The sequence below is a fragment of the Oryctolagus cuniculus genome, chromosome 1, assembly GCF_051225735.1.
Source record: "Oryctolagus cuniculus isolate XC-2025 breed Fujian yellow rabbit chromosome 1, ASM5122573v1, whole genome shotgun sequence".
In the NCBI taxonomy this organism is placed as follows: domain Eukaryota; kingdom Metazoa; phylum Chordata; class Mammalia; order Lagomorpha; family Leporidae; genus Oryctolagus; species Oryctolagus cuniculus.
Window position 1 is genome coordinate 235653009 of NC_142867.1, and position 27747 is coordinate 235680755.

Sequence of the window (27747 nt, forward strand, 5' to 3'; positions counted from 1 at the left end):
CTCCTTCCCATCCGCACAGGCACCTGGGTGCGACCAGCTTGCCCGTCTTCCCCGGGGAAGCTCCCTGTCCTGCAAGGGCGTAATGGGAGGTGGAGGTGGAGACCCCTGGGGGTCACTCCTAGTGCAGGTGCAGTTTCACAGATTCCTTGAGCAGTTTCCATCAGGCCCCTTCCATAAAATCCTCCGCCCAGTTTTTACGTTTGTGTCCCGAAACCACAGGAGTCACGCGGTCCTTTGTGGCTTCCGCCGCGATGCCCGAGCAAGGGCAGCTGCCGCTTCTCACTGGTGCCATCCTTCTGCCATTTTTTTTTTTTTTTTAAGATTTACTTATTTATTTGAAAGACAGAGTTCCAGAGAGGCAGAAATAGAGAGAGAGAGAGGTCTTCCATCTGCTGGTTCTCTCCCCAGTTGGCCATAACGGCCAGAGCTGAGCCGATCTGAAGCCAGGAGCCAGGAGCTTCTTCCGGGTCTCCCACACGGGTGCAGGGGCCCAAGAACTTGGGCATCTTCCACTGCCTTCCCGGGCCACAGCAGAGAGCTGGATCAGAAGTGGAGCAGCCAGGTCTGGAACTGGCGCCCACATGGGACGCCGGCACCGCACGTGGAGTCTTAGCCTACCACGTCACAACGCTGGTCTCAAACGCAGTGCAGTGGAGGAAGGGTCGTCTCTCCACAAAGGGCACTGGAGCAGCTGAGCGTCCACACGTGACACACACGTGACACACACGTGACACACACGTGACACACACATGCACACACACATGCACACACAATGTGCACAACGCACTGCTACATACACAATACAGAAACACTACATATACAGCACACACGTGAACCACACACAGTACACACACCACACGGTCCACAAAAGAGAACGCGAATGGGTTACAGAGCTGGAGGTGATGGGGTCCTTAGAGGCAGCACAGGAGGAACCCGGCCCCCCGAACCTCGACAGTCTCTGCACACGCCTGAGGCCTCGTCCCAGACCACGGCCTCCGCCCGGCACAGGGCCCGGACACGCTCGGCGGGAGCTGCTGGTGGCCACTGGGAACTTGTGCCGGAGAAAGTGCCCGGGACTGAGTCTGTGTGTCCACGTGTGTGTGTCCATGTGCATGGCTGTGTGTCCACGTGCACATGGCTGTTTGCATGGCCATGTATCCATGTGTGTTCACGTGCACATGGCAGTGTCTGTGTCCTTGTTCACTGTGTACCCGTGTGTGTGCCCAAGTGCACGTGGCTGTGCATGTCCCTGTATCAGTGTGCATGCCCACGTGCACATGGCTGTGTGTGTATCCTTGTTTGCATGTCCCTGTCCACGTGCACGTGGCTGTGCGTGTCCGTGTACCGTGTGTGTGTCCACGTGGCTGTGCGTGTCTCTGGGGGGGGCAGAGGGCTGGGCCTGCCTGGACATGGGCTGGGCAGCTCGGCTGCAGCCGTCTCTCTCCACGGGGAGAGGAAGTGGAGCCCCTGCCCCCTTTCTCCCAAAACCACTTCTGGCGCTGGGTGGCCGGGAGGGAGCGCAGGTGGCCAGGCCCCGCCCTCCCCAGCCCCTCACGGGCTCCGCATCTCCTCGTGGTTCTTGGGCACAGCCACGAACCTCAGCTTCTTCATGACCGAGGGCCAGCCCAGCAGCTGCTGGTCCCACAGGTACTCGGGGGACAGCACCTTGGTGGGCTTGTGGTACAGCAGGTACCTGTTCAGGTGGCTCTCGTCATGCCACACGGCCTCGATGCCGTTGGCCTTGTCCAGCACCATGGCCTGGTGACAGGCGCTGGCCAGCCGCTGCACCTCGGCCACCGAGCCCCCGAACAAGGCCCCCATGTAGTAGAAGTCGCCCTTGTCCGGGGGGATGTACGCCTGAGAGCGCGGCCGCCGCTCGTAGGTGAAGGCCCGGCGGTCGGCTCTGTAGAAGCCGGGGTGCAGGGTGCCGAACAGCGGGCTGAGGATCTCCACGCCCACGTGGTCCCGGAACTTCATGTCCACATCGGCACACACCAGGTAGTCCACCTCGTGGCGGAAGCGCTGCTCCGAGAAGCGGCTGATCACCTCCATGCGGTGCATGGACACGTCCTGCCAGCGCGCGTGGCTGCGCACGGCCTGCACCGCCAGCCGCCGGCCCTCCCGCAGCGGCACGCGGGGCACGTCGGCCGGCCGGTCCGTGAAGACGTAGTAGGTGACGCGGTGGCCCACCATGAAGTGCTGCTCCGCCGTCTCCAGGAACAGCCGCAGGAAAGCCACGTACCTGCAGGGAGGCGACGGCAGGCGGGGAGCGGGGTCACACCCACCCAGGAGGCCACCATCCAGGAGGCCACGGGGAGCCGGGGTCACACCTGTCCCAGGAGGCCACGGGGAGTGAGGTCACACCCACCCAGGAGGCCGTGGGGAGTGGGGTCACACCCACCCAGGAGGCCACGAGAAGCGGGGTCACCCCTGCCCCAGAGGGCACGGGGAGCAGGGTCACACCCGTCCAGGAGGCCACAGGGATCCGGGGTCACACGTGTCCCAGGAGGCCGTGGGGAGTGGGGTCACACCCACCCAGGAGGCCACGGGCTACCTGGCCCTGGGGACACAGGACCTCCTGAGGTCACAAGCAGCACACGCCACCCTGTCCTGCACTGTCCCAGGGGTGTCCACGGCTGCGCCCCACTTAACCTCTCCTCCAGGTTGGGGAGGGGCCCCCAGCTGGGGGCAGGGAGCTGCGGCACAGCGGGTGTGTTCAGGGCAGCTCAGATGGGCGGGGCAGGTTAGACTCCCCCCCAGGGCAGCTCTGACGGGTGGGGCAGGTTAGACTCCCACCCCTGCACCTGAGCCCTCCTGCTGGATCCACTGCGCCGGCCCTGGGGCGACAGTGTCCACTGCCCACAGAGAGCAAACCACCGCCCAGGCGAGTCCTGGGTGGCCTGGGCGCAAGGCGGGTGTGGAGGCCGAGGTGTCTGCCCCCCCCCCACTCACTTCTTAACGGCAAACACGGTCAGTCCCACGGTCACGTTCTGCAGCCGGAACTGCTCGTCCAGGATCTCGGGGCTGAAGGTCCCCTCCCACACGATGGGAGCCAGCCAGGGGGTCAGCACGAGGACATCGCTCCGTCTGCACAGGGACAGCCACGCGGCAACACGGGGCCGGCAGGAGGGTGGGCAACACAGCCGCCCCCACCCAGGACCCCGACTCGGCCTCCGCCCCCAGGGCTGCCCCTTCCGGAGGACTCGGCAGGACACCAAGCCGAGGACACCCAGACTCCAGCCAGCGGCTCGCGGCCGGCTCAGCCCGCCCCAGTCCCGCTGCCCACTCGGGACTAGGAGGCCCCTCCCACTGTAGGAAGACCCCCACAGCCCCCAGGCCCCGGGGGATAAGGACAGCAGGGGCCGGGCCAGGGCCAGAGAACAGGACAGGAGCACTGCGGGGCCTCCAGGCTCGGCCGCAGAGGACGGGAGAGGGAACGCCCCCCCGCGCCCCCCCCCCAGGCCCAGCGCCGCCCTTGCCCGACCCCAGGACACGCCCAGCACTCACGAGGGAGTCAGCACCTTCGGCTGGGGGTACAGCATCCTGCAGGACACAGCGCGTGGTGAGTGCCGGGAGGGGCGGGGTGCGGGCACGGGGGGGGTGGGTGTGTGCACAGCACGGCCCACACATGCTGCCTGAGCCCCCGGGGTGCCTGTCGGCCACCATCCGGGGACCCCGGGAAGGACAGGCTCAGTGAGCTGGCAGAGGACCGGGCCCCGCATGCTGCAGGGAGTTCCAAGGGGTCCCTGTGAGTCCGTGTGGGCAGGGAGGGGCTGGACATGGCCCAGGGAGGGGCAGCAGAGGCGCGGACCACGGCCAGCTCAGCGGTCACAGGAGCTGCTCTGACGGCCCCCACCTGAACCCCGCGGGCCCCCAAAGGCAGATGTGGAGGGAGAGGTCCACGTGGTCGGGCCTGGTGGGAAGATGAAGATTCAGGAAGCCCCGCAGTGACCAGGGAGCGGCCAGGCAGATGACCCCCCCGCCAGGACTCTGGTCTATGGCAGGTGTGTGTGTGGGGGGTCCACAGATAAATACAGATAAGCCCAGAGCCAGGCATGGGGCAGGCCCCGCCCCTACTTCAGCCCCACCCACATCAAAAGCTACACCCCACTTAGCCCCGCCCACATCTAAACCCCACCCACGTTGAAGCCCCACCCCCACTGCAGCCCGCCCACACTGCGGCCCCGCCCCAGGCCCCACACCCTGGCCAGGGCTCCCCGTGCTGCTGGCCGCCGCCTCAGAAAGCTCAGGACCCGCAGCAGGGCAGACCCGCAGGCCGCACTCGGCTGCCCAGACGCGCGGGACGAGGGCGAGGTCAGAGCAGAGCCGGGAAGGGGCCACAGGACTCCAGGCTGAGGGCAGATGCACAGCTGGGGGACGGCACAAGGCCACTGTATCTGGACAAGGCCACCACGGGCCGGCCGTCGGGGTCCCCAACAGCCACGCTGCAGAAGGAGAGCACAGGAGACGGGGTTGGCACCGGGAGCAGAGGCCGGGCCCACGTGCACAGAACCTGGGCCTGGGGGACAGCGCAGGGCGGGGCTGCAGCGGGGTCTGAGCGGTCACAGCGGGCGTCCTGGGGTGTCGGGCCTGGCACTGTGTCCTGGTGTCCCTGTCCCGTCACACACTGCTCACTAAGCACTGCCCAGCAGGGGCCACTCAAGGGCTCCAGGGAGGCCAAGTCAGGGCCGCAGGGCACAGGGAGGTCACTGCTGGAGCCAGAGCTGAGGGCAGCAGTGCCGGGGACCCTCCAAGCCGTGGAGGGGCCGGGGCTGCTCTGGGCAGAGCCTGGAGGGGAGGGGCGGGAGAGCCCAGGGAGCAGCGACCAGGCCTGAGGCCGGCACCCCCCCACCCCCCCACACTCACCCAGGCCCGACTCCCAGGCCTCCTGGCATCGGGCGTCTGGAGCTCAGGAACCCGTAGCTGCGGGAAGAGCGGGGGGGGGGGGGGTCAGGACGCAGAGCCCAGCCCCCCGTCCCCCTCCCTGCACACAGCACAGAGCCTCCTGGGAGGCTGCCAGGTCCCGGCCCAGCCCAGGCGGCCGCAAGGTGGGCTGGGGAGGACCCTGGGGCTGGGGCTGTGGGGGCCCGTGGCAGCTGCAGGGTCCCCCCGCCGGGTGTGTGCAGCCTGAGGCCACGCCAGCGCCTCTCCTCCCTGTGCGGCACACGCCCCAGGAGCCCTGGCCGGACCTCACTCTGGGGTTCCAGGAGCCTCTGGAAGCAGCTCACGGCCTGGCCTGACTCGGCTTCCCCTCCCGGCCCCAGGGTCCACACTATGCCCTGGAGGACAGAGTGCCCTCCCCATGCCCCCTCTGTGCCCAGGTCAGAGTGCCCTCCCCACGTCCCCTCTGTGCCCAGGTCAGAGTGCCCTCCCCACGTCCCCTCTGTGCCCGGGACGGAGTGCCCTCCCCACGTCCCCTCTGTGCCCAGGTCAGAGTGCCCTCCCCACGTCCCCTCTGTGCCCGGGACGGAGTGCCCTCCCCACGTCCCCTCTGTGCCCAGGACAGAGTGCCCTCCCCAGGGTCTCCTCTGTGCCCAGGTCAGAGTGCCCTCCCCACGTCCCCTCTGTGCCCGGGACGGAGTGCCCTCCCCACGTCCCTCTGTGCTCAGCAGAAGGGAAGGGTGGGGTGGAGCTTGAGTGACAGCTGTCGCCGCCCCTCCCCACTGCTGCAGTGCTGGGGTGGGTGGCTGGGGGTGCCCCCGTGTCTAAGGCTGCCCCTCCCCCCGCCCAGCACCGCAGGTTTCTTACCCAAAGAAGACCAGGAGGAGAAGGAGCCCAAGGAGCAGGGGCTGCAGGGGGCAGCGTTTTCCTGGAAAACAGCAGGGGGCGGCGATGAGCCCTCCCCCACCTGCCACCGCACCTGTTCCCTGTGCCTCACACAGTGGTGCCCCCAGCAGGCGGCGGGGGACCCCAGCTCGGCCCCCACGTCTCCCGCCCCAGCCCAGCCCCAGCTCCACGCCGCTCCCCTCCCACTGCCACTGCGCCAAGGGGGGAGCCGTCTGTCCCCCAGCTCCCTGCCCGGGGCTCCTCCGGCCTCTCCAGGGCTCTGGGCCCTGCCCCCACTCGCCTGTCCTGGGCCCTGGGCCGTCCTCAGCTCACTGCTGGGCTTGGGGGGGTCGCCTGCTCACAGGGCGGAGGTCGCCTGTGCCTGAGAGGCTTCTATGGGGGCCCAGCCCCGCTGCTGTCCCCAGGTCGGCCCCTTCCTAGGGACTGGGCGCTCCTGTCTCAGCGCCTGAGTCCTGTGCCCTCGGAGCAGTGGACTCCAGGAGCCCAGGAGCAGGGGAGGTGGGGGGGGGGGGGCTCTAAAGGAAACGTGTTTTCTAAAAGGGAAATTGTGGAAGTGAAACTGACACTATGAGAAGCAATGACTTGGTCAGCCCCTGTCCTGCCTGTCCAGGGACAGGGCTGCTTCTTTCCCATGCATTTTGTTGAACTCTTAGTATAGAGTGAACCGTATGTGTATAAAGCCCATTGAAAATAGATCTGGGTAGGCCAGCGTCGCAGCTCATAGGCTAATCCTCCACCTGCGGTGCCGGCACACCAGGTTCTGGTCCCGGTCGGGGCGCCAGATTCTGTCCCGGTTGCCCCTCTTCCAGACCAGCTCTCTGCTGTGGCCTGGTAGTGCAGTGGAGGATGGCCCAAGTGCTTGGGCCCTGCACCCCATGGGAGACCAGGAGAAGCACCTGGCTCCTGGCTTCGGGACGGCGCGATGGGCTGACTGCAGCGTGCTGGCTGTGGCGGCCATTGGAGAGTGAACCAACAGCAAAGGAAGACCTTTCTGTCTCTCTCTCTCACTGTCCACTCTGCCTGTCAAAAAAAAAAAAAAAAAAAAGATCTGTGTAACAAATAAGAATGGAGAGGGAGGAGGCGGCGGGTGGGAAGTCACCACGTTCCGACCTCGTTATGGAGGCGTGACGTTTGCCCTCCTTAAATCAAAGGTTTCTGGGGGAAATCAAGTCACAATGTGAACAAACCAGAGCCAAGGGTGGAAAGAATTAGGATGGAAAGAATTTCGCTTTGAGTCTTGGACGCAGGAAAGCAGGTGTGTGACAAACTTAAAACCCACCCGGGGGCGGGCGCTGGGCCTGGGGCACCTGCATCCCGCGGCTCCTGAGCCCACACTCCTGCCCGGGGACCCTGGGGGCAGCCCGAGTTCCCGCTCCCAGCTCCAGCCTGGCCCAGTTCCAGCCTCGGCAGGCGTCTGGGGAGTGGGAGTTCTCTCCTGGTCTGTCTGCCTCTCCGCTGTCGCCTTCATCTCTCAAATCAAAACAACAGCAAATTGAAACCAGCGTTCTCCGAGCCGTGGCTTCTGCCATGGAGGCCACGGAGGGGAGAGCACAGGTGGGGCTGCCTGGGAGCAGGGGCGGCCCGGGGCGGCCCGGGGCGGCCCGGGGCAGCCAGGGCAGCCAGGGCAGGGCCGGCTGGGCCGCGCTGAGCCCGCGGCTCTCCCTGCTGCCCTGGCGCTGGAGCGGGGCTGCGCCCTCCTGTGGACACCTAATCCCCATGGGAGGCGCTCAGAGGGTGGGACCTGGATCCCGCCCAGCCTTGGTGGGTGGCCTGGGCTGCCCGAGGTCACCAGGGTGGAGCCCCCTGGCTCAGCGCTGCCAGCCCGGGCGTTGTGGCCACGTGGAGAGGGGACCGGCAGACGGGAGCTGGAAGATGTGTCCCCGTCTCCGCCGCACTCTGATGCTTTGCCGTGTGGAGAAGTAAAGAAGCCTCGCTTGAGACCACCAGCGCTCGGGCCTGCACCCCCCGGGGTCCCCCTCACCCTCCTGCACAGACACACACACTCACACACACACACATACACACACTGAAACACACGTATATACACACACTCACACCTGCCCCCCCCGGTTCCCCCTCACTCTCCTCCAGCACAGACTCACACTCACACACACACACATACACACATATACTCACTCACATATACACACACTCACATATACACACATACACACTCACACTCATACAGACACAGACATACACACATATATATACACACACATAAACTTACAGACACACACATATATACATTCACATATATACACAATACACACTCACACACATAGACACACATATATATACACTGACACATACACACATACACACACTTATACATACACACATATAAACACATACAGACATACACACATATATATACACACTCACAAATATACACACACACACATATATATACACACACTCACACACATACACACACTCACATACACACTCACACCTGCACCCAACTGGGGTCCATCCTCACCCTCCTCTAGCACAGACACACACACTCACACACATACACACACACATACACACATATATACACACTCACATATATACACATATATATACACACACTCACAAATACACACACACATACACACTCACGGCTGCACCCTCACCGGTCACCCTCCTCTAGCAAGACACACACTCACACGTACACACACATGTACACACTCACACACATACACACTCACGCCTGCACCCTCCCCAGGGTCCATCCTTACCCTCCTCTAGCACAGACACACACACTCACACATATACACATACATACACACACAGAGACTCACACACATACACACACATACACACTCATGCCTGCACCCCCCGGGGTTCCTCCTCACCCTCCTCTAGCACAGACACACAGACACATACACACATATATACATATACACACTCACACATATACACACATACACACAGAGACTCACACATACACACACACATACACACTCACACACACTCACACCTGCACCACCCGGGGCCCCTCCTCACCCTCCTCTAGCACAGACACACACACTCACACATGTACACACACACTGTACAACTCACACACTCACATGCATATATATACACTCACACACATATACATACACACATACACACATATACATACACACAGAGACTCACACATGTACACACATGTACATACTCACACACATATACATGCACACACATACTCTCACACCTGCATGGGGTCCATCCTCACCCTCCTCTAGCCCACCAGTCTCCAGTGTGTGTGCGTGAGTGCACACACACACACATACATACATACACACAGACTCACATGTAAACACATGTACACACTCACACACATACACACATGTACACACACATTCACACCTGCACCCTCCCCGGAGTCCATCTTCACCCTGCTCAAGCCCACCAGTCTCCAGTGTGTGTGTGTGAGTGCACACACACATACACACATACATACACACACAGACTCACACATACACACACACACACTCACACACACTCAAACACATGCATACATACACACACTCACATAATACATACACACACTTACACACTCACACATATACACACATTCACACACATATATACATACACACACACGTACACACACTCACACACTCACACTCCACAGGTGCGGAAGGCTCTGGGGCCCCAGCAGCTCTGCCCCGCCCTGCCACACCCTGCCTGACCCCTGGCCCCCTCTGTCCTCACCACCACCTGACCCCTCAGCCACAGCTGACAGTGTAGACGACTCTTCCTGGAGGAAACGTGCTCACCGGGCTTCCAGAACCTTCTCCGGCCTTGGCTGGCTTCCCCAGCACCCTGCCCTCTGGCCCTTGCTCTTCCTCCTCCCGTGAGACAGCGTTGGAGGCGCAGGCGTGGTGGCCATGCTGGCTCCCACACCTGCACGCACCGCCCGGAGCCTCCACCCTGTGTCCCAGCCCTGACCCCTGTGCAGCTCTGCACTGGACACCACTGCTCACCGCACCCCCCCCCCGGAAGCACGCCCAGCTTCCCGGGCCACCCCACCCCCAGGGAGCGCCCTGAGAGCCCGGGTCTCCTCGAGCTTCCCTCCCTTGCGCCCCAAGTCCACCCGGCAGCCCGCCTCAGCTCCGCCTTCGAGACGGGCTCCTGACTCTCAGAGCAGCAAGCAGGCTCGGCTCACTGCCAGCGCGGGGGCCGGCACCCACCCAGCACACACTTGACCCATGAGTTGTGCACAGCAGCCAGAGGTCAGAAGCGGCCTGGCTTCCATCCGTGGAGCCCCCGTGCCGGGGAGCACGGCCCAGCCTCCGGCGGAAGGCAGCGCTGCCCCGCGCCGCCATACCCGGCACCCGGGTCCCGTCCCTTCTGCTGGGTGTCTGAGCCTGAGGACAGCAGCCCCTCCTCTCTGCCAGGCCCTGCCCCCGCCCCATAACCTCCCAGGTGGTCCCAGGCGCATCCTCCGCCCTGGGCCTGGCCGCACAGCTGTGGCACTGGGCATGGCGCCTCCACAGCCTCCGGGGAAGGCGCCCTGGGGAGTGGACTCTGCCTGGCGCAGAACAGCAGGTAATAAAGCCCCGTGTGGAGTTTGACCCACCAGGGCTCAGGGAAGGGAGAAGGCAACAGCTTTCCCGGGGCCACAGGTGGAATCTCTCACAAGCTTGGGCCGTGTGCCAGCAGGGGAGAGGCTTTGCCCAGGGTGGTGCGGAATTTGTGGGTCCAAGGGTCCTGCGCTCTGCTTTGCGGGGGACCAGCAGGGGCCCCAGGACCTGAGGCTGCTGGTGCTTGAACCGGGGCAGGACCTGCGCAGCGGGGGACGAGCTGACCGCCCTCCACGGGCCCTGCCTGTGGGATGTCAAACAGCAGGGTCGCCTGCGGTGCGTGTGGCCCAACCACGCGGAACCACGTGGCCTGGCCACATCTGTGGCTGCCACCTCAGTCTCCTATGGGACGCTTGGCATCAGAGCCAGAGCAAGCCCGTGGTGGATGCTACCAGGCCATCCCCAACCTCGGGGCTGGGGTCACCGCCCTCCGGGGGACAAGGACACCCCGAGCCTCGCCCAGAGCCCAGGAGGCCGTGGAGAGCAGGGGTCAACACAAACCCCAGGTGGCCGCGGGCTGCCTGGCCCTGGGGACACAGGACCTCCTAGGCTGTAAGCAGCACACGCCTCCCTGTCCTGCACTGTCCCAGGGGTGTCCACAGACGACGCGCTCTGTGATTCGACAGCTGTTGCTCCCCCACCCCCAAAGCAAGAGTCTCCGCTTTGCTCTGAGCTCGGCGACTCTGCCACGTGACCTGCGGCCACTTCCTGTGCTGGGGCCTCCTCTGAGACCCGGGAGTCCAGAGCTGCTTACAGTGGAGCCCAGGGGTCCCCGGCCCTGTAGCTCCGGGGGCTGGGCCTGAGGGTCTGGGGGCGGGGATCTGCCCAGCAGCCCTGAGACTGTAGGGGCAGGGAGAACAGGCTGGACCTGTCTCCTGCTGTCGGACCACCCTGCCCTTCCTTCCCCACCCCTCCCTCCCCACACTCTCTCCTGCCCGGCCCTCCCTGGCTGCAGGATAACTGACCCCGGGCAGCCCCAAGGATGCCTCCTCCCCTCAGCCATCTCTACCCCACGCCCCTAGCTCCCCCAGCAGGTGCCTGCTTTCCCCTGGAGGCACCGTGGTCCTGGCTCTTCTGGGCCAAGGTCATAACAGGAGGAGACCCCAGCTGACCACTGGCTCTGTCCTCTGTGCCCTCACGGCCAGGGGTGGGGGCCGTCCAGGGGGCAGGCGACAGGGGGACAGGGCACTGCCCTCCCAGCAGGACGTCTCGGCCAAGGGTCCGCCCCCTGCCCTAACTCGGCCACGACTGGGTCCTGCCTTCCCCCGCCTCCCTCCCTTCGCAGACCCAGCCCCACACAGCAGCCCCCAGACCCCCGGGCTCTGCCCACTCTGCTGGCCAGGCCGTCTCTGAGCCTCCGGCTGGAGCAGCTGTTGAGATGGTCAGACTCCGCGGAGGGCACAGCAGCCCAGCTCCGGGGGCCCACACCGCTCCCGCTCACCTCCTCGGCCTTCCATGGTTGCTCAGGGCCCTGCAAGCCGGGGATCCGGAGGTGGAGACAAAGGCCGATGTGAGGCAGAGGTCGGCCCAGCCGGCGCTCGGACTCGGAGCCAGATCCACCTGCAGGAAGAAGCTGGCTCTTTACCCACCTGTGCCTCCTGGGCGGGTTTCTGATTTGCCCAGGATTGGCTGGGCAGCCGGCCAGGTCCACGGCCTCTACCCACCCCCACACCGCCAGGTCCCCGTGTTCTCTGCAGAGTGGAGAATTCAGGCGTGAGACAGTGGTGAGCGTGGCAGTGAGGTTTAATGGGGTGGGGCAGGGTGTGAGATGCTGTCTTTTTTTTTTTTTTTAAGGTTTATTTATTTATTTGGGAGGTAGAATTAAGAAATGAGAGGCAGAGAGAGAGAGAGAGAGAGAGAGAGAGAGGTCTTCCATCTGCTGGTTCACTCCCCAATGGCTGCAAAGGCCAAAGTTGGGCAGATCCAAAGCCAGGAGCTTCTTCTGGGTCTCCCACGTGGGTGCAGGGGCCCAAGGACTTGGGCCATCTTCTACTGCTTTCCCAGGCCACAGGAGAGAGCTGGATGGGAAGTGGAGCAGCCAGGGCTAGAACCGGCGCCTATATGGGATGCCGGCACTGGTACCGGCACCGTAGGCGGTGACTCAACTCACTGCACCACAGCCCAGCCCCGAGGCTGTGTTTTCAAACTGATGTGTGGACTCCTGACAGCCAGCAGATGTTGAATTGTACATGAACCCCTCTGAGCTCATTCCTTTAGAGTTTGGCCACGCTGCCCCACATGAGCCCTAGTCTCTGTGCACACCCCACAGGAGCGGCCGTGGGAAGCATTGGGTCATAAACTGACCACAGCCTGGAGTGGCCCTATCCAGGGTGAGCGTCAGCTCGGGGTGCAGCTGGGACGTGGGCAGCAGCAAGAGAAGAGGGTGGCGTGGGAAGCGCCTTGGCTTCTCTGCGCCGTTTAAGGGGCAGGTGCGGGTCTTTGGCTCAGGGTCTCGCTGGTCTCCAGGGTGGGGCGGCTTCACCCTGCTGTGCTGGCTCCAGCCGGTGGGGCCGAAAGGGAGGTAGGGAGCGGGTTTTTCCACGTGGGAGTGAGCGGGGTCTTTCCAGGCTTCAAGTAGCACCTGTGTTCCCGATTTGTGCAAGGGGGATGGGCTGGAGTCCAGGCCTGTGCAGAGCCTGCGATGCCAGAGAGCACTGTTGCCTGAATGGGGAAAGGCCTCCCGGGGAGAGCCGGGAGGGGCCAGGGGAGAGCCGGGAGGGGTCCGGGGAGAGCCGGGAGGGGTCGGGGAGAGCCGGGAGGGGTCGGGGAGAGCCGGGAGGGGTCCGGGGAGAGCCGGGAGGGGTCCGGGGAGAGCCGGGAGGGGTCGGGGAGAGCCGGGAGGGGTCGGGGAGAGCCGGGAGGGGCCAGGGGAGAGCCGGGAGGGGCCCGGGGAGAGCCGGGAGGGGTCGGGGAGAGCCGGGAGGGGGCTCCTGTTCCCATTCTGGTGGAGCGAGGGGACGACTGAGACGGCTTCGCTTTGTTTCCTGGCGGTTTGCCTATGTTTTTCTTTGGGGTCTGGTGGGCTGTTTCTACCTTCCTGCAGGGGTCTCTGCCGGCTCATCCCCAGGGCCTGACAAGCCCCGCGTGAGTTCTGGGAAAGGCGGGGGGCCCTTGCCGCTTTGTGAAGGCCCTGGGAGACCGGAGCTGGGAGCACTTCCTGCAGGGAGCTGTGGCTGCTCTCCGGGCTCCTTCCCATCCGCACAGGCACCTGGGTGCGACCAGCTTGCCCGTCTTCCCCGGGGAAGCTCCCTGTCCTGCACGGGCGTAATGGGAGGTGGAGGTGGAGACCCCTGGGGGTCACTCCTAGTGCAGGTGCAGTTTCACAGATTCCTTGAGCAGTTTCCATCAGGCCCCTTCCATAAAATCCTCCGCCCAGTTTTTACGTTTGTGTCCCGAAACCACAGGAGTCACGCGGTCCTTTGTGGCTTCCGCCGCGATGCCCGAGCAAGGGCAGCTGCCGCTTCTCACTGGTGCCATCCTTCTGCCGTTTTTTTTTTTTTTTTAAGATTTACTTATTTATTTGAAAGACAGAGTTCCAGAGAGGCAGAAATAGAGAGAGAGAGAGGTCTTCCATCTGCTGGTTCACTCCCCAGTTGGCCATAACGGCCAGAGCTGAGCCGATCTGAAGCCAGGAGCCAGGAGCTTCTTCCGGGTCTCCCACACGGGTGCAGGGGCCCAAGGACTTGGGCATCTTCCACTGCCTTCCCGGGCCACAGCAGAGAGCTGGATCAGAAGTGGAGCAGCCAGGTCTTGAACTGGCGCCCACATGGGACGCCGGCACCGCACGTGGAGTCTTAGCCTACCACGTCACAACGCTGGTCTCAAACGCAGTGCAGTGGAGGAAGGGTCGTCTTCTCCACAAAGGGCACTGGAGCAGCTGAGCGTCCACACGTGACACACACGTGACACACACATGCACACACAATGTGCACAGTGCACTGCTACATACACAATACAGAAACACTACACATACAACACACACGTGAACCACACAGTACACACACCACACGGTCCACAAAAGAGAACGCGAATGGGTCACAGAGCTGGAGGTGATGGGGTCCTTAGAGGCAGCACAGGAGGAACCCGGCCCCCCGAACCTCGACAGTCTCTGCACACGCCTGAGGCCTTGTCCCAGACCACGGCCTCCGCCCGGCACAGGCCCCGGGCACACTCGGCGGGAGCTGCTGGTGGCCACTGGGAACTTGTGCCGGAGAAAGCGCCCGGGACTAAGTCTGTGTGTCCACGTGTGTGTGTCCATGTGCATGGCTGTGTGTCCACGTGCACATGCTGTGCATGTCCGTGTACCTGTGTGTGTGTCACGTGGCTTGTGAGTCTCTGGGTGGGGCAGAGGGCTGTGCCTGCCTGGGCGTGAGCAGGGCAGCTCGGCTGCAGCCATCTCTCTCCACGGGGAGAGGAAGTGGAGCCCCTGCCCCCTTTCTCCCAAAACCACTTCTGGCGCGGGGTGGCCGGGAGGGAGCGCAGGTGGCCAGGCCCCGCCCTCCCCAGCCCCTCACGGGCTCCGCATCTCCTCGTGGTTCTTGGGCACAGCCACGAACCTCAGCTTCTTCATGACCGAGGGCCAGCCCAGCAGCCGCTGGTCCCACAGGTACTCGGGGGACAGCACCTTGGTGGGCTTGTGGTACAGCAGGTACTTGTTCAGGTGGCTCTCGTCATGCCACACGGCCTCGATGCCGTTGGCCTTGTCCAGCACCATGGCCTGGTGACAGGCGCTGGCCAGCCGCTGCACCTCGGCCACCGAGCCCCCAAAGAAGCCCCCCAAGTAGTAGAAGTCGCCCTCGTCCGGGGGGATGTACGCCTGGGAGCGCGGCCGCCGCTCGTAGGTGAAGGCCCGGCGGTCGGCTCTGTAGAAGCCGGGGTGCAGGGTGCCAAACAGCGGGCTGAGGATCTCCACGCCCACGCGGTCCCGGAACTTCATGTCCACGTCAACACACACCAGGTAGTCCACCTCGTGGCGGAAGCGCTGCTCCGAGAAGCGGCTGATCATCTCCATGCGGTGCATGGACACGTCCTGCCAGCGCGCGTGGCTGTGCACGGCCAGCACCGCCAGCCGCCGGCCCTCCCGCAGCAGCACGTGGGGCACGTCAGCCGGCCGGTCGGTGAAGACGTAGTAGGTGACGCGGTGGCCCACCATGAAGTGCTGCTCCGCCGTCTCCAGGAACAGCCGCAGGAAAGCCACGTACCTGCAGGGAGGCGATGGCAGGCGGGAAGCGCGGTCACACCCACCCAGGAGGCCACAAGGAGTGGGGTCACCCCTGCCCCAGAGGGCACGGGGAGCAGGGTCACACCCGTCCAGGAGGCCATGGGGAGCCGGGGTCACACCTGTCCCAGGAGGCCATGGGGAGCGGGGTCACACTTGCCCAGGAGGCCACAGGGAGCGGGGTCACACCTGCCCCAGGAGGCCACAGGCTGCCTGGCCCTGGGGACACAGGACCTCCTGAGGTCACAAGCAGCACATGCCACCCTGTCCTGCACTGTCCCAGGGGTGTCCAGGCTGCGCCCCACTTAACCTCTCCTCCAGGTCGGGGAGGGGCCCCCAGCTGAGGGCAGGGAGCTGCGGCACAGCGGGTGTGTTCACGGCAGCTCAGATGGGGGGCAGGTTAGACTCCCCCCAGGGCAGCTCTGACGGGTGGGGCAGGTTAGACTCCCACCCCTGCACCTGAGCCCTCCTGCTGGATCCACTGCGCCGGCTCTGTGGGCGACAGTGTCCACTGCCCACAGAGAGCAAACCACCGCCCAGGCGAGTCCTGGGTGCAAGGCGGGCGTGGAGGCCGAGGTGTTTCCCCCCCCCCCACTCACTTCTTAACGGCAAACACGGTCAGTCCCACGGTCACGTTCTGCAGCCGGAACTGCTCGTCCAGGATCTCGGGGCTGAAGGTCCCCTCCCACACGATGGGAGCCAGCCAGGGGGTCAGCACGAGGACATCACTCCGTCTGCACAGGGACAGCCACGCGGCAACGCGGGGCCGGCAGGAGGGTGGGCAACACAGCCGCCCCCACCCGGGACCCCGACTCGGCCTCCGCCCCCAGGGCCGCCCCTTCCGGAGGACTCGGCAGGACACCAAGCCGAGGACACCCAGACTCCAGCCAGCGGCTCGCGGCCGGCTCAGCCCGCCCCAGCCCCGCTGCCCACTCGGGACCAGGAGGCCCCTCCCACTGTAGGAAGATCCCCCCACAGCCCCCAGGCCCCAGGGGGACAAGGACAGCAGGGGCCGGGCCAGGGACAGAGAAGAGGACAGGAGCACTGCGGCCGAACCTGGAGGCCCCGCAGAGGACGGGAGAGGGAACGCCCCCCCGCCCCGCCCAGGCCCAGTGCCCGCCCTTGCCCGACCCCCAGGACACGCCCGGCACTCACGAGGGAGTCAGCACCTTTGGCTGGGGGTACAGCATCCTGCAGGACACAGCGCGTGGTGAGTGCTGGGAGGGGCGGGGCGCGGGCGCGGGGGCGTGCACGGTACAGCCCACACACGCTGCCTGAGCCCCCAGGGTGCCTGTCGGCCACCATCGGGGACCCCGGGAAGGACAGGCTCAGTGAGCTGGGAGAGGGGGCCCCGCAGGCTGCAGGGAGCCCCACGGGGTCCCTGTGAGTCCGTGTGGGCAGGGAGGGGCTGGACATGGCCCAGGGAGGGGCAGCAGAGGCGCGGACCACGGCCAGCTCAGTGGTCACAGGAGCTGCTCTGACGGCCCCCACCTGAACCCCGCGGGCCCCCCCAAAGGCAGATGTGGAGGGAGAGGTCCACGGGGTCGGGCCTGGTGGGAAGATGAAGATTCAGGAAGCCCCGCAGTGACCAGGGAGCAGCCAGGCAGATAACCCCCACCCCAGGACTCTGGTCTATGGCAGGTGCAGGGGGGGTTCCACAGATAAATACAGATAAGCCCAGAGCCAGGCATGGGGCAGGCCCCGCCCCCACTTCAGCCCTGCCCACATTTAAACCCCACCCACATTGCAGCCATGCCCCCCAGCCCCACCCACATTGCAGCCCTGCCTCCAATTCAGCCCCATCCTACTGCAGCCCCGCCCCACTTCAGCCCCACCCACACTTCAGCCCCGCCCACATCAAAAGCTACACCCCACCTAGCCCCGCCCACATCTAAGCCCCACCCACGTTGAAGCCCCATCCCCACTGCAGCCCGCCCACACTGCGGCCCCGCCCCAGGCCCCACACCCTGGCCAGGGCTCTCCCGTGCTGCTGGCCGCCGCCTCAGAAAGCTCAGGACCCGCAGCAGGGCAGACCCGCAGGCCACACTCGGCCGCCCAGACGCGCCGGACGAGGGCGAGGTCAGAGCAGAGCCGGGAAGGGGCCACAGGACTCCAGGCAGAGGGCAGATGCGCAGCTGGGGGACGGCACGAGGCCACCGTACCTGGACAAGGCCACCACGGGCCGGCCATCGGGGTCCCCAACTGCCACGCTGCAGAAGGAGAGCACAGGAGACGGGGTTGGCACCGGGAGCAGAGGCCGGGCCCACGTGCACAGAACCTGGGGCCCGGGGGACAGCGCAGGGCGGGGCTGCAGTGGGGTCTGAGCGGTCACAGCGGGCGTCCTGGGGTGTGGGGGGGTCCAGCAGCATGAGAGCAACCAGCCCTGGCCACCGTCTACTGTGACCTCCTGAGAGACCCCAGAGACCTGCGCGGCAGAGCCCAGGCACCCGGGGGCCCGGGAGAGCAGGCAGTGCCCGGGGCGGTCCCACCCTGCGTGGGGCGGGGGCAGAGGGAGCTCTGGACCCCGAGAGCAGTGAGGACAAGAGCAGCTCTGGGGCGGGGGGCGCAGACGGACCAAGCCTGGGGCCAGGGCCACGTGGCACGCAGGGCACCGAGGACGACACCCTAGCTGCCGCTCAGAACCCCGGCCTGGGTGGGGAAGGGGCTACAGAGGCTGTGCGGGGGGTGGGGGGCCAGACCACCAAGGGCCTCCTCTCCCCCTCCCCCACCTGATCCAGAAAGATCACTGCGGCTTCTGTGAGGGGCGAGGGTCACAGAGACTGGGGGTCCGGGCAGAGAGGTGGGACAGGAGGGAGACTAGGGCAGCACTGACAGCCGCGGTCAGGTGCAGGTGTGGGTGCAGGCAGAGGGGAGGAAGCCTCGGGGCTGCTGCCAGGGGCGACCCTGGGGAGGGTGGAAGGGTGCGCAGGACGAGGGGCACGGGCATGGCGGGGGCCACAAAGGGCCCCCAGAGAGGCCGAGTCGGGGCCGCAGGGCACAGGGAGGTCACTGCTGGAGCCAGAGCTGAGGGCAGCAGTCCCTGGGCCCCTCCAAGCTGTGGAGGGGCCGGGGCTGCTCTGGGCAGAGCCTGAAGGGGAGGGGCGGGGGAGCCCAGGGAGCAGCGACCAGGCCTGAGGCCGGCACCCACCGCCCACACTCACCCAGGCCCGACTCCCAGGCCTCCTGGCATCGGGCGTCTGGAGCTCAGGAACCCGTAGCTGCAGGAAGAGCCGGGGGGGTGTCAGGACGCAGAGCCCAGCCCCCCGTCCCCCTCCTGCACACAGCACAGAGCCTCCTGGGAGGCTGCCAGGTCCCGGCCCAGCCCAGGCGGCCGCAAGGTGGGCTGGGGAGGACCCTGGGGCTGGGGCTGTGGGGGCCCATGGCAGCTGCAGGGTCCCCCCGCCGGGTGTGTGCAGCCTGAGGCCACGCCAGCGCCTCTCCTCCCTGTGCGGCACACGCCCCAGGAGCCCTGGCCGGACCTCACTCTGGGGTTCCAGGAGCCTCTGGAAGCAGCTCACGGCCTGGCCTGACTCGGCTTCCCCTCCCGGCCCTGGAGGACGGAGTGCCCTCCCAGCGTCCCCTCTGTGCCCGGGACGGAGTGCCCTCCCCACGTCCCCTCTGTGCCCGGGACGGAGTGCCCTCCCCACGTCCCCTCTGTGCCCGGGACGGAGTGCCCTCCCCACGTCCCCTCTGTGCCCAGGAGGACGGAGTGCCCTCCCCACGTCCCCCCTGTGCCCGGGACGGAGTGCCCTCCCCACGTCCCCTCTGTGCCCGGGACGGAGTGCCCTCCCCACGTCCCCTCTGTGCCCGGGACGGAGTGCCCTCCCCACGTCCCCTCTGTGCCCGGGACGGAGTGCCCTCCCCACGTCCCCTCTGTGCCCGGGACGGAGTGCCCTCCCCACGTCCCCCCTGTGCCCGGGACGGAGTGCCCTCCCCACGTCCCCTCTGTGCCCGGGACGGAGTGCCCTCCCCACGTCCCCTCTGTGCCAGGACGGAGTGCCCTCCCCACGTCCCCTCTGTGCCCAGGAGGACGGAGTGCCCTCCCCACGTCCCCTCTGTGCCCGGGACGGAGTGCCCTCCCCGCGTCCCTTCTGTGCCCAGGAGGACGGAGTGCCCTCCCCACGTCCCCTCTGTGCCCGGGACGGAGTGCCCTCCCCACGTCCCCTCTGTGCCCGGGACAGAGTGCCCTCCCAGCGGCCCCTCTGTGCCCGGGACGGAGTGCCCTCCCCATGTCCCCTCTGTGCCCGGGACGGAGTGCCCTCCCCACGTCCCCTCTGTGCCCGGGACGGAGTGCCCTCCCCATGTCCCCTCTGTGCCCGGGACGGAGTGCCCTCCCCACGTCCCCCCTGTGCCCGGGACGGAGTGCCCTCCCCACGTCCCTCTGTGCTCAGCAGAATGGAAGGGTGGGGTGGAGTTTGAGTGACAGCTGTCGCCGCCCCTCCCCACTGCTGCAGTGCTGGGGTGGGTGGCTGGGGGTGCCCCCGTGTCTAAGGCTGCCCCTCCCCCCGCCCAGCACCGCAGGTTTCTTACCCAAAGAAGACCAGGAGGAGAATGATCCCAAGGAGCAGGGGCTGCAGGGGGCAGCGTTTTCCTGGAAAACAGCAGGGGGCGGCGATGAGCCCTCCCCCACCTGCCACCGCACCTGTTCCCTGTGCCTCACACAGTGGTGCCCCCAGCAGGCGGCGGGGGACCCCAGCTCGGCCCCCACGTCTCCCGCCCCAGCCCAGCCCCAGCTCCACGCCGCTCCCCTCCCACTGCGCCGAGGGGGGAGCCGTCTGTCCCCCAGCTCCGTGCCCGGGGCTCCTCCGGCCTCTCCAGGGCTCTGGGCCCTGCCCCCGCTCGCCTGTCCTGGGCCCTGGGCCATCCTCAGCTCACTGCTGGGCTTGGGGGGGTCGCCTACTCACAGGGCGGAGGTCGCCTGTGCCTGAGAGGCTTCTATGGGGGCCCAGCCCCGCTGCTGTCCCCAGGTGGGCCCCTTCCTAGGGACTGGGCGCTCCTGTCTCAGCGCCTGCTCCGAGTCTCCAGTGCCTGAGTCCTGTGCCCTCGGAGCAGTGGACTCCAGGAGCCCATGAGCAGGGGAGGTGGCGGGGGGGGCTCTAAAGGAAACGTGTTTTCTAAAAGGGAAATTGTGGAAGTGAAACTGACACTATGAGAAGCAATGACTTGGTCAGCCCCTGTCCTGCCTGTCCAGGTGTTATCGGAGAAATTGGAGTGTTCTTGTCTTAGCTCAAGAAAGAATTCAGGCGTGAGCCAGAGTAGTGGAAAGTAGCAAAGTTTACTAGGGCAGGGACATCCGCAAGAACGGAGGGCACCTCTCACCTCTCCAGTCAGGACCTGGGAGAGAGCGCAGCTGCTCTGCCTGGGGGGAAGGAGCGAGGTTACACGTTTGAGAGACTACACCTGGCCAGGCAGAGGGCGGCTCAGCAGAGAGGACGAGGGCTGAGCGGTGGTCCTGTTGAGGCGGGGGTGGGGGGGTGGGGGGGTTTTTAAGGAGCTGGGTCTCTGTCCTCACAGGTCTCCTCCTGAAACAAAGGACTTCATGGCTGTAAATACTAAGAAGCTCCTATCTGAGTTTTCCCCTGAAGGTACCAGACAGGAGGAAGCCTCGCTGGCGCCATCCTGGGTTCAGAGGAAGGGGGAGCAGGGCCCCCTGGAGAATGGGGTGTTTGAGAGGCAGAGACTGGGCTGCACCGGGAGATTGGGGAAGATTTGTCAGGCAGAAGGGGCGGGGCCCCCACCTGGCAGGTTATCGGGTAGAAGGGGCAGGGCAGGATGTGGACACTGGGCTGCCCCTGAAACATTATCGGGATGACTTGGAGATGCAGATGCATATGCTGGATGTAGAAGTCTTCTCCGGAGGCCTTTGTCACACACACATAAGCTCATACCTAACTTCCTGCCTAACACAAGGACAGGGCTGCTTCTTTCCCATGCATTTTGTTGAACTCTTAGTATAGAGTGAACCGTATGTGTATAAAGTCCATTGAAAATAGATCTGGGTAGGCCGGCGCCGCGGCTCACTAGGCTAATCCTCCGCCTTGCAGCACCAGCACACCAGGTTCTAGTCCCGGTCGGGGCGCCGGATTCTGTCCCGGTTGCCCCTCTTCCAGGCCAGCTCTCTGCTGTGGCCCGAGAGTGCAGTGGAGGATGGCCTAAGTGCTTGGGCCCTGCACCCCATGGGAGACCAGGAGAAGCACCTGGCTCCTGGCTTCGGGTCGGCACAGCCGACCGCAGTTCGCCGGCCGCAGCAGCCACTGGAGGGTGAACCAACGGCAGAAGGAAGACCTTTCTCTCTGTGTCTCTCTCTCACTGTCCACTCTGCCTGTCAAAAAAAAAAAAAAATAGATCTGGGTAACAAATAAGAATGGAGAGGGAGGAGGCGGCGGGTGGGAAGTCACCACGTTCCAACGTCCTTATGGAGGCGTGACGTTTGCCCTCCTTAAATCAAAGGTTTCTGGGGGAAATCAAGTCACAATGTGAACAAACCAGAGCCAAGGGTGGAAAGAATTAGGATGGAAAGAATTTCGCTTTGAGTCTTGGACGCAGGAAAGCAGGTGTGTGACAAACTTAAAACCCACCCGGGGGCGGGCGCTGGGCCTGGGGCACCCGCATCCCGCGGCTCCTGAGCCCACACTCCTGCCCGGGAACCCTGGGGGCAGCCCGAGTTCCCGCTCCCAGCTCCAGCCTGACCCAGTTCCAGCCTCGCCAGGCGTCTGGGGAGTGGGAGTTCTCTCCTGGTCTGTCTGCCTCTCCGCTGTCGCCTTCATCTCTCAAATCAAAACAACAGCAAATTGAAACCAGCGTTCTCCGAGCCGTGGCTTCTGCCGTGGAGGCCACGGAGGGGAGAGCACAGGTGGGGCTGCCTGGGAGCAGGGGCGGCCCGGGGTGGCCCGGGGCAGCCAGGGCAGGGCCGGCCAGGCCGCGCTGAGCCCGCGGCTCTCCCTGCTGCCCTGGTGCTGGAGCGGGGCTGCGCCCTCCTGTGGACACCTAATCCCCATGGGAGGCGCTCAGAGGGTGGGACCTGGATCCCGCCCAGCCTTGGTGGGTGGCCTGGGCTGCCCGAGGTCACCAGGGTGGAGCCCCCTGGCTCAGCGCTGCGGCCCGGGGGTTGCGGCCACGTGGAGAGGGGACCGGCAGACGGGAGCTGGAAGATGTGTCCCCGTCTCCGCCGCCTTCTGATGCTTTGCCGTGTGGAGAAGTAAAGAAGCCTCGCTCGAGACCACCAGCGCTCGGGCCTGCACCCCCGGGGTCCCCCTCACCCTCCTGCACAGACACACACACTCACACACTCACACATACACACACACACTGACACACACTGACACACACACATATACACACACACACATACAGACACACACTCACATACACAGTCACACACACATATACACACACACTGACACACACACCCCCACACCTATATATACACACACACACTCACACCTGCACCCCCCTGGGGTCGATCCTCACCCTCCTCCAGCACAGACACACACACTCACACACATACACATTCACGCCTGCACCCTCACCGGTCACCCTCCTCTAGCAAGACACACACACATACACACACATGTACACACTCACACACATACACACATATACATATACACACTCACACACACTCACACCTGCACCACCCGGGGCCCCTCCTCACCCTCCTCTAGCACAGACACATACACACAAACATGTACACACACAATGTACAACTCACACACTCACATGCATATACATACACTCACACACATATACATACACACACACTCTCACACCTGCATGGGGTCCATCCTTACCCTCCTCTAGCCCACCAGTCTCCAGTGTGTGTGCGTGAGTCACACACACATACATACATACACACAGACTCACACGTACACACACATGTACACACTCACACACATACACACATGTACACACACACATTCACACCTGCACCCTCCCCGGGGTCCATCCTCACCCTCCATGAGCCCACCAGTCTCCAGTGTGTGTGTGTGAGTGCACACACACATACACACATACATACACACACAGACTCACAGTACACACATGTACACACTCAACACATACACACATGTACACACACACATTCACACCTGCACCCCCGGGGTCCATCCTCACCCTCCTCGAGCCTACCAGTCTCCAGTGTGTGTGTGTGAGTGCACACACACACACATACACACACAGACTCACAGTACACACACACATATACTCACACACATTCACACGCTCACACACATACACAAACACATGCATACATACACACACTCACATAATACATACACACACTTACACACTCACACATATACACACATTCACACACATATATACATACACACACACGTACACACACTCACACACTCACACTCCACAGGTTCGGAAGGCTCTGGGGCCCCAGCAGCTCTGCCCCGCCCTGCCGCACGCTGCCTGACCCCTGGCCCCCTCTGTCCTCGCCACCACCTGACCCCTCAGCCACAGCTGACAGTGTAGACGGCTCTTCCTGGAGGAAACGTGCTCGCCGGGCTTCCAGAACCTTCTCCGGCCTTGGCTGGCTTCCCCAGCACCCTGCCCTCTGGCCCTTGCTCTTCCTCCTCCCGTGAGACAGCGTTGGAGGCGCAGGCGTGGTGGCCCCACGCTGGCTCCCACACCTGCACGCACCGCCCGGAGCCTCCACCCTGTGTCCCAGCCCTGACCCCGTGCAGCTCTGCACTGGACACCACTGCTCACCGCACCCCGCCCCGGAAGCACGCCCAGCTTCCCGGGCCACCCCACCCCCAGGGAGCGCCCTGAGAGCCCGGGTCTCCTCGAGCTTCCCTCCCTTGCGCCCCAAGTCCACCCGGCAGCCCGCCTCAGCTCCGCCTTCGAGACGGGCTCCTGACTCTCAGAGCAGCAAGCAGGCTCGGCTCACTGCCAGCGCGGGGGGCCGGCACCCACCCAGCACACACTTGACCCATGAGTTGTGCACAGCAGCCAGAGGTCAGAAGCGGCCCGGCCTCCATCTGTGGAGCCCCCGTGCTGGGGATCCTGTAGGGGCAGGGAGAACAGGCTGGACCTGTCTCCTGCTGTCGGACCACCCTGCCCTTCCTTCCCCACCCCTCCCTCCCCACACCCTCTCCTGCCCTCCCCCTCCCTCTCCACATCCTCTCCTGCCCTGCCCCCTCCTCCCCACACCCTCTCCTCCCCTCCCCCCTCCTCCCCACACCCTCTCTTGTCCTGCCCTCCCTGGCTGCAGGATAACTGACCCCGGGCAGCCCCAAGGATGCCTCCTCCCCTCAGCCATCTCTACCCCACGCCCCTAGCTCCCCCAGCAGGTGCCTGCTTTCCCCTGGAGGCACCGTGGTCCTGGCTCTTCCGGGCCAAGGTCATAACAGGAGGAGACCCCAGCTGACCACTGGCTCTGTCCTCTGTGCCCTCACGGCCAGGGGTGGGGGCCGTCCAGGGGGCAGGCGACAGGGGGACAGGGCACTGCCCTCCCAGCAGGATGTCTTGGCCAAGGGTCCGCCCCCTGCCCTAACTCGGCCACAGCTGCGTCCTGCCACCCACCACCTCCCTCCCTTCGCAGACCCAGCCCCACACAGCAGCCCCCAGACCCCCGGGCTCTGCCCACTCTGCTGGCCAGGCCTTCTCTGAGCGTCCGGCTGGAGCAGCTGTTGAGACGGTCAGACTCCGCGGAGGGCACAGCAGCCCAGCTCCGGGGCCCACGCCGCTCCCACTCACCTCCTCGGCCTTCCATGGTTGCTCAGGGCCCCGCAAGCCGGGGATCCGGAGGTGGAGACAAAGGCCGATGCGAGGCAGAGGTCGGCCCAGCCGGCGCTCGGCGCTCGGACTCGGAGCCAGATCCACCTGCAGGAAGAAGCTGGCTCTTTACCCACCTGTGCCTCCTGGGCGGGTTTCTGATTTGCCCAGGATTGGCTGGGCAGCCGGCCAGGTCCACAGCCAGGACAGGAACGCAGCAGCCCGGCAGTGCCCGGGCTCAGGAGAGCTCTCCCCACAGCCCACACCTCAGGTCCTGGAGGGGCCATGCTCTGCCCTTTGACAGCCCCCAAAGCCCCGGGGATTCCACACCCACCACCTTACCCTCTCCAGTTTTGGCTCCCGCCCTGGGACCTCATCTACCCACCCCCACACCGCCAGGTCCCCGTGTTCTCTGCAGGCAAAGCGCCTGGTCCCAGAGAGTCGTGGGCTGAGAATGAGCTTGGAAGAAGGCCCCAGCCAGCGATGCTCCTGAGGTCGTCCCCAAGTCTCAGGGCTGCATCACGTGCCCTCAGCCGGCAGGGAGAGGAGGCAGAGGGCAGCCCTCTCTGCTCCTCCCCCAATCCATGCTCCCTGGTTGGGCTCCCATCTGGCAGAGGGAGAGGGGAGGGGCCAGGCCAGGCCAGGGAGGAGCTGGAAGCTTAGACCCAGGACACCACCCCCCCACTGTCGTCTTGCAACCTGACAACCTCTCCTCTCCAATCCCCACCCTCTGCTCCCATCCAGCCTGGCGCTACCTCTGGTGCCGCAGGCGCTGGGGATGGAAGAGGGGCCCCCTGCCCATACAGCATCTCAGGGACCCTGGCCCTCGTCTCCAAGTCTGGGAGAGCAGAGCCGGGTCTACGGAGGCCCCTTGGCACGGCCGCACTGCAGCAGGGGAAGCCGAATGAGGAACGGGTGTCTCCACACCTCACAGCATACACAGAACTAACACAAAATACAAAAGCTAAATTGTTAAAGTCTTACAAAAAACAGAGACGTTCTTGACGTTGGGTCTGGTGATGACTTCATAGACCAAAGAAAGGACGAGCCACACTGCATCTAAATTAAAGAACTGTAAATCAAGACACTACAGGGGCCAACGCTGTGGCACAGCTAAAGCCGCCACCTGCAGCATCAACATCTCATATGGATACCAGTTCAAGTCCCGGCTGCTCCACTTCCCATCCAGCTCTCTGCTGTGGCCTGGAAAAGCAGCAGATGGCCCAAGTGCAGGGGCCCCTGCACCCGCGTGGGAGATGTGGAAGAAGCTCCTGGCTCCTGGCTTCAGATTGGCCCATCTCTGGCCATTGCAGTCATCTGGGGAGTGAACCAGTGAATGGAAGACCTCTCTCTCTCTCCCTCTGCCTCTACCTCTCTGTAACTCTGCCTCTCAAATAAATAGCGATACAGTGGTGAAGCTGTGTGTGATGCCGGCTCCAATACCAGCGTGAGTCCCAGGTGCTGTTTCCAGTCCAGTTTCCTGCTAACGAACCTGGAAAAGCAGCAGCAGGTGCCTCAGGTAAGACCTGGGCCCTGCCAGCCACGTGGGGACCAGGACGGAGCGCCAGGCTCCTGGCCTTGCACCGTGGTGGCCGTCGCTGCTGTGGCCATGTGGGGAGTGAAGCAGCAGTGGAAGATTTCTCTCTGCCTCACCCGTCACTCTGCCTTACAAACAAATTAATTTTTAAAAAACTCAATAGACTCCACTTGACAACGGCTAGGATGGCCATATTAGTTAAAAAGGAAGCAAAATGAACCTGTGTGGGTGGAGGTGTGGCGACCACAACTTTTCACAGTGCTGAGGAGCTGTAAAATGGAGCAGCCCCTGTGCAGAGCGGTTCAGGGCTCCTCCATGGCCTCTGGGCTCCTCCACGGCCTCAGGGATTCTCCTCAGCCTCTGGGCTTCTCCACGGCCTCTGGGCTCCTCCACAGTCTTGGCTTCTCCACAGTCTCTGGGCTTCTCCACATCCTCAAGGCTCCTCCACGGCCTCAGGGCTTCTCCACGGCCTCAGGGCTCCTCCACAGTCTCTGAGCTTCTCCATGGCCTCGGGGCTTCTCCACAGTCTCTGGGCTTCTCCACGGCCTCAGGGCTCCTCCACGACCTCAGGGCTCCTCCATGACCTCAGGGCTCCTCCACTGGGCTTCTCCACGGCCTCAGGGCTTCTCCACAGCCTCAGTGATGAGCTGCCTGATGCCGCAGCAGTCCCGCCCCCCACCCCCCCACCCGGCGCCCTGAGGAGCGAGACCGCAGCCCAGATAAATCTGTGTTTGCGCAGGCTCACGGCTCTCATTCCCGGCCCAACGTGACTGCCACCCGTGTTCTGTCCACACAGAGACCATTTGGGGTCAAGAGCTGGCCCTGCCGGGAGTTAGCTGAGCCCAGGAACAGCAGGCTGGGGGACGGAAGGCAGACGGGAGACCAGCACCGTCCGACCCCATGGGTGTGAAACCCCA

General features: G+C 64.3%; 3 protein-coding genes across 4 annotated transcripts in view; all 3 read right to left on the reverse strand.

The window, feature by feature from the left end:
- The window catches only part of LOC138845520 (histo-blood group ABO system transferase), a 51076-nt gene extending 29209 nt beyond the window's left edge, over window positions 1-21867 (reverse strand). Inside the window, exon 1 of the mRNA XM_089322129.1 lies at window positions 21765-21867. The gene's annotated coding sequence lies outside the window, so the exon portion shown is untranslated. The remainder of the gene's footprint in view (window positions 1-21764) is intronic.
- LOC149128919 (histo-blood group ABO system transferase 2-like) lies at window positions 319-11963 on the reverse strand. The gene is made up of 6 exons (XM_089322142.1): window positions 11791-11963; window positions 5749-5809; window positions 4867-4923; window positions 3508-3543; window positions 2953-3087; window positions 319-2242 (listed from the first exon to the last, which is right to left on the reverse strand). Exons 1-6 carry the CDS (start codon window positions 11804-11806, stop codon window positions 1552-1554), a joined length of 996 nt encoding a protein of 331 aa, XP_089178268.1. The 5' UTR covers window positions 11807-11963; the 3' UTR covers window positions 319-1551.
- Window positions 12126-25401, reverse strand: LOC138845527 (histo-blood group ABO system transferase). 2 transcript variants are annotated; one of them, XM_089322106.1, is made up of 7 exons: window positions 25276-25401; window positions 20098-20158; window positions 18729-18785; window positions 17730-17777; window positions 16723-16758; window positions 16167-16301; window positions 12126-15550 (listed from the first exon to the last, which is right to left on the reverse strand). In XM_089322106.1, the coding sequence occupies exons 1-7, from the start codon at window positions 25289-25291 to the stop codon at window positions 14860-14862; spliced, it is 1044 nt and encodes a 347-aa protein (XP_089178232.1). In that variant the 5' UTR covers window positions 25292-25401; the 3' UTR covers window positions 12126-14859. The 2 variants fall into 2 exon arrangements, with proteins under 2 accessions (XP_089178232.1, XP_089178235.1); XM_089322109.1 differs by lacking the exon at window positions 25276-25401 and adding an exon at window positions 21765-21891.
- Between the last annotated feature and the right edge of the window lie 2346 nt (window positions 25402-27747).

What these genes read in the sequence shown, in the direction of transcription:
- LOC149128919 (XM_089322142.1), bottom strand. An exon ending in CTCCTCCTGGTCTTCTTTGG is followed by an intron (nt 4,924 to 5,748) that starts GTAAGAAACCTG and finishes CTCTTCCCGCAG; the next exon opens with CTACGGGTTCCTGAGCTCCA. An exon ending in ACCGTGTTTGCCGTTAAGAA is followed by an intron (nt 2,243 to 2,952) that starts GTGAGTGGGGGG and finishes GCCTCCCTGCAG; the next exon opens with GTACGTGGCTTTCCTGCGGC.
- LOC138845527 (XM_089322106.1), bottom strand. An exon ending in CCCGTGGTGGCCTTGTCCAG is followed by an intron (nt 16,759 to 17,729) that starts GTACGGTGGCCT and finishes TGTGTCCTGCAG; the next exon opens with GATGCTGTACCCCCAGCCAA. An exon ending in CCAAAGGTGCTGACTCCCTC is followed by an intron (nt 16,302 to 16,722) that starts GTGAGTGCCGGG and finishes GTCCCTGTGCAG; the next exon opens with ACGGAGTGATGTCCTCGTGC.